Here is a 5,274-nt window from a genome sequence, read left to right on the forward strand (position 1 = left end):
CCACGTAGCATCCTTGCTTTGTGTTACTGCTTGTGTTATGTTACTGCTTCGCGTGTATGTGTGCGCAGGCATGGGCATGCATGGGGAGTAGGGGTGGTGAGAATACATCGGTAGGTAGGTCGAGCGCGGGGAGGTTTCCACATTGAGGCGTGTGGTAACGCAGCAGCGGGTGGCTTGGGGGTTGGTGTATGTGGGGGACAGTAGCAGGGTTCACGGCATGAATACCTGGCTGCCGCCAGCCGAATGGCGCATGAGCGTCATGATGATATGTGTAGCAGCGTGGGGTTATTCACGTGCTGCGGTCTGCAGTGCTGGATTTGTAACTCTGGGCTTTAACGGCCCTGCTTTAAACCTCAATACGTTCTGTGTGTTGTGTGCGTGTTTTTATGCCAGAAAAGAATGAGCCATAGCAGGAGGACGAAGAAGGCGAGAAGATGAAAGATTTCCAACTGTGGGGTTGTTGGTGTGAAACGAGAAGGGAGAGATTTCACGGCCCGGCCGTTGACGTCCAGTATGGTATATCGATTTTACACACTGGCGCAGGCGCCTAGCGCCTCCGGGGCCTGACTCCCCGGCTCGTATCACCAGAAGGCAGAAGGCCGCTGCTCAATCCTTCCGAGAGCCCCGGACAGCTTCAGCAGCCTGTCCGGTGACCAATGACCAATTGAGCAGTACCCCAGTGGTTGTATCCCCTCTGCATTTCCTTTCTGCCGCCGTCCTTTGGACTTGTTTCAGAATTTGTTGCACAAGCGTTCCTTGTATCGGTTCAAACGTTGTATTCAATCCGAGGCTCGTCCTGGTCGCACGGCTCTTGCTTGCTCTTCTTTCTTTCTTTCTCGGACGCGGCGCCTCTGTTCTGTTTTGAAGTACAGTACGTCTTACATTGTATGTGGTGTTGCACGCGTAGCTAGAGCCGTGACTACCTTCCATTCTGTTGTCTAGGCGGTTGCTGGTTGGGGGTTAGAGGGGAATAGGAGGGGGGACTGTACGGAGAAGGTGTAGATATGTAGACACCATACAAAGACGGGCAGGCAGGCTGTGTCTTGCTCGTGATGGCAATTCACGTTCGTACCGCAGACGTCGTGGACAGTTTTGGGGAAGGGGTCAACCCCCTGCATTTGGCTTTGCTGGTGCTTGCGCTTCTGGTTGCGCTTCTTGTTGCGATAGCTTTTGCGCCCCTCTGGGCATTTCGAGTGGTCGCTGTGCCCTAGCAGCTCGGGGTTACACCTCGACTGATGGGCGCCTACATTTAGTTACGTGTTTCTGGCGGACAGGGGGTTGTAATGGGAGCTTCGCCTGTGCACAAGGCATCAGGCTGCCATCGTTTATCCAGATTGGATGTGTGAAGGCAGCAGGTAGGTAAGTAGGTAGGTAAGTACCTAAATAGCTAGTAGGTAGGTAGATGGTGCGCCGCAACTGAGATGCAAGATGGCAGCGTGTGGCTGGTCGGGCATTTGGGTTTTTACTGTGTTAGGGTTTTAGGTAGGGCTGTAGCTCTATTAGAATGTTAGAATAATTATAACTAATTATAATATATAATTTCTAATTAGAATTTTAGAAGAGCAGGCCTAGAATGGGTTAGAACGTTCTGATGTTGTACTTTTTGAATGCCCCGAAACCAACACACATTTAAAGCGAAACGACAGCCTTGACTCGTTTAGTCCCCCAAAAATGACCGACTCCGGTGCCGGGCCGTCTAAACAAACAACAAAGAAGGATACTTACACGTATGGCAAGAGCGAGCTGGATGCGGCGGCCTATTGTGAGGCACTGAAAAGCGCCTAAGCTAAGTGGAACGCGGTGTGCATGATGATGAGGTTATGATGAAGCTGATTGGAGGGCTAGAGGTGCAGGAGTGAGCGGGTGGTTTGGAGTTCTGGTGGTGTGGCTGTGCGTTGGGCCCTGATCCTCTCTATTTCCCAGTGTCCAGGCGATGTACTCAAGGGTCCAGAAGTCAGTTTATTATTGCTGGCTTTGGTGGTATTTGCGTGCATGTTGTGTTCGTGACAAGCGTGCTGGAGCCCGATTCGGGTCGGGGCACCCCTGGGTTCGGCTGGCAGACCCCCAAGGAATCGCCCAACTGACAAGATAATCTGGAAACGTCTGCTAAAGGATGAGAGGTCATATAACCGAAGTTAAAGTACTTCTTTAAATCCGGGCTGAGCAGCTAGCCAGACCAAGACACCGGGACGAGAAACCCAAACGCGTTCGTTACAGTACGACTAACAAGAACAAGGCACCGGGGACGTGGACATATGGTTGGGGAGAAAAGACGCCCAGCCTGCCTGCCAGAGCGCGCATGCTACTTCGTGCGGCCCTTCCGGGCTACTGTGCTCTTCCGCATTGGTAACCAGTAGGCAGCCGACGGCCTCGCTTGGGTTACTTTGGCCCCACGCCTAACCCAGCGAAACATTCCCCCACCCACCCAGTCGCGTCACATTCGCTCCACCACTGTCTGCCTCACAGCTACGGACCGGTGAATTTAGACCAGCACCGCATCGGACCTCCACCGCCCGTGCGCCTTAATCTCCTCAAGACCCACCCCAGCATTGGCAGCCGCGGGGTCCCGTCCTTGCGCAAGCTGTGGGCCGATATCCTAGCGAGATCTAGCCTCAGCTCCGGCTCGTATCCCTGCAATTCTCCCAGCAATGCATGCAGCCTGTCAGTGAAATCCCTGCGCCGCCAAGCCGAGCCCCGCTTGCCCGGCCAAGTGATTCCCCGTACGAAGAGTGGGGAGTGAACTCAGGCCGTTCTCACGCACTCCAGGTGCCGCTGCACTATGCGAGCGATGGGGATGCCGCTCTGGGTGAGCGCTGCAAGGCACACCAACGCCCCCGTGCCCTTCTGGTCTGTCTTGCTACGTACGATCTGCAGCCCCACACCCCCTCCCGGCAACTCCTCAACGCAGCCCACCTTCAGGGCCGCCAACTCGCTCCTCCAGAGCATCTTGAAAAAACCCAAGACCAGCCAGCAGGCGTCCTGGGTGAACTCCATTGCCCTCCGCGGCTCCGCATTTGCCCTGCACCGTAGCTACGCCACGAGCAGCTTCAGCACCCCCAGGGGCAGGGGTGCCTTCGTCTTGGTCGATGCCGACTCCAGCCTCGCAGCAACGCTTGGCCCAGGGTTCGCTTGACCAGCGGGTCGCGGCTGATATATGCCTCTGGCGAGACTCCCATGAACCACTGCCAGTCCGCCAGGGTGCTCAGCGTGCCGATGACGGTGGAGGCCATGTACCGGCCAACTGCATGCGCTATGAACAGACAGACCAGGTCCCGATTGAGGTCAGACCCACGCTGGCGGGGCAGGGCGCCCGCCTCCGGCACCCCTGCGACCTCTGTGCAGAAGTGTACAAAGTGTCGCCACCCCGACTCGTAGGTGACGGATGAGCTGTCTGTAACCGCGCTGCCGTGTAATGCCACAGTCAGCTGTGCCAGTTCCTCCGAACACTCCCATGGGCCACTGTTCCGATACCCGCCGCCGCAAGCAAGCAAGTGGTGCAGCGGTACCAACCGCCGGGGTAGGCTCCTGGGGTGATTCCGAGGCACTGACGATGCGCCGAGCAGGGGCAGGCCTCACAGCGCAGATCCCCAGCTCCGCAGCAACGCCCACAGACGGAGCAGCTTCCCTCCTCCCGGTGACAGCCTGCCGGCACTGGCCAACGGGGTGCGGGGGGAATCTAGTTGAGCCTGAGCACAATCAAGTCGTACTCGCTGGGTGCGGCTTCGGCAACCCACGGGAAAAGGCAGTGCCGTCGGGAAGGGCGACCCAGCACTGCAGCGTGCCGGTGCAGGGGTGCCGAAAGGCCATGAATCGGCGCGCCTCTGGCGCCAGCTTGACGTGGTGGAAACCGCTCGCCAGGTCGCGCTTCCCCAGGAAGCCGTTGGCTGGCAGTTGTTCGAGAAGTGTGGCGAGATCACGGAGCGGGCAGGGGAGCTTGGTCATGCACTCGTTGACCCCAGACCGAGAGGGGTCGGTTATGGGACGGATGGAGCCATCAGGCTTGAGGACGACGTGCAGGGGGTTGACGACGGCAGCAAAGTCGGTCTCGGAGCCATGCACGCTGGGGTCATATTGCTCGGTGACGCCGGAAGCCAGGAGGTCATCGAAGTGCTGGCTCATGTCGGCGAGGTGTGGGAGGATAGAGGGATAGTTGTGGAGGTGGTGGGACGGGTTAGGCTCCGCATGGAATGCCCAGACGGCCGTGTTGCGGGATGCTGGCATATCCACTCCATACCGCAGCCATGCCTCGGTGATGAGCTTGCTGCCCGCGTGCCCGAACCAAGGGCGCCCCGGGGCTGGAGGGAGCGGTTCGGGGATTATGGCCGCCCCGCCCGTAAAGCTCAACCCCACTGCCGGCACCAGCACCACCACCGCCGCCGCCGGCGATCCGGCACCCCCCCTCCTGCCCGCCGCCTTGCCACCCGACATCAGAGAGTAAGTGGCGGCGGCGGCGGCAGCAGCCAGTTGCTCGTCCAGCTCTACTCGTACAAAGCCATCCAGCAATGGCGACCTTGGTGCCGCCTCCGCCGCCGACAGTTTTACTTCCGGCTCTCCGGCGGCCGCCTTGCCCGTTGGCTGAGATGGTGGCGGTGGTGGCGGCGGCGGCGGTGAAGGGAACACCGGGTCCACCACCTTCTGTACGACCTCCTCTATCAGGCGAGGTAGCAGATCGCTCAGATAGGCACCCGCACGGAAGAGAGCTGGGGAGGTGTTCACCTGCCACACCGCTACTTCTGGCGTATCAGCCTATCTATCCTCCGGATCAGCTTCGCGCGCGCGTTGTTTATGATCCCCCCGCACTTTCCAATAATCAATCTTCCTTAGAGCCCGGTAAGCTTAGTCTATGTAGCGCGAGACTCATAGACGTGTAGTCGTGGATTCGAGTCCCATACGCGGTAAGAATGTATTATGAAATGTAAGCTTACTAGTTGAAATCGGCGAGTATGGCCGCGAATGCTGCCAAGTGCGAGGTCCTTCACTTTTGGGGGCACTACACGTGAGCGAAAGCGGCTTATGGAAGCTGCGTATCGGTTAGGTGGGGTGGGGTTGGGGCGCTGACCGGCAACGAGACGGCACGGTACCTCGGGTTGCACTATGGCCCAGGAGTGCGGTTTTCAGCATGTACCAAGCAACTACTCGCAGCAGGGAGGCGGCCAGCACCCTGTGTCGAGATAAGAAAATTACCACCCCCAAGCTATGTATGTCTCTCTACAATACACTAGTTGTACCGGTGTTTTCTTAATAATATATCCGAATTCCGAATAAAAAATGTTC

The 5,274-nt window shown here is 57.8% G+C and overlaps 1 protein-coding gene across 1 annotated transcript in view; it reads left to right on the plus strand.

The window, feature by feature from the left end:
• Positions 1-1,671: 1,671 nt before the first annotated feature.
• Positions 1,672-5,274, plus strand: part of VOLCADRAFT_99824 (uncharacterized protein) — a gene marked incomplete at both ends in the record, with an annotated part of 6,607 nt that continues 3,004 nt past the window's right edge. Inside the window, 4 exons of the mRNA XM_002958490.1 lie at positions 1,672-1,762; positions 3,031-3,371; positions 3,426-3,517; positions 4,363-4,434. Coding sequence (XP_002958536.1) covers positions 1,672-1,762; positions 3,031-3,371; positions 3,426-3,517; positions 4,363-4,434 — 596 coding nt within the window. The remainder of the gene's footprint in view (positions 1,763-3,030; positions 3,372-3,425; positions 3,518-4,362; positions 4,435-5,274) is intronic.

This window comes from Volvox carteri, assembly GCF_000143455.1.
Source record: "Volvox carteri f. nagariensis unplaced genomic scaffold VOLCAscaffold_96, whole genome shotgun sequence".
NCBI lineage: Eukaryota > Viridiplantae > Chlorophyta > Chlorophyceae > Chlamydomonadales > Volvocaceae > Volvox > Volvox carteri.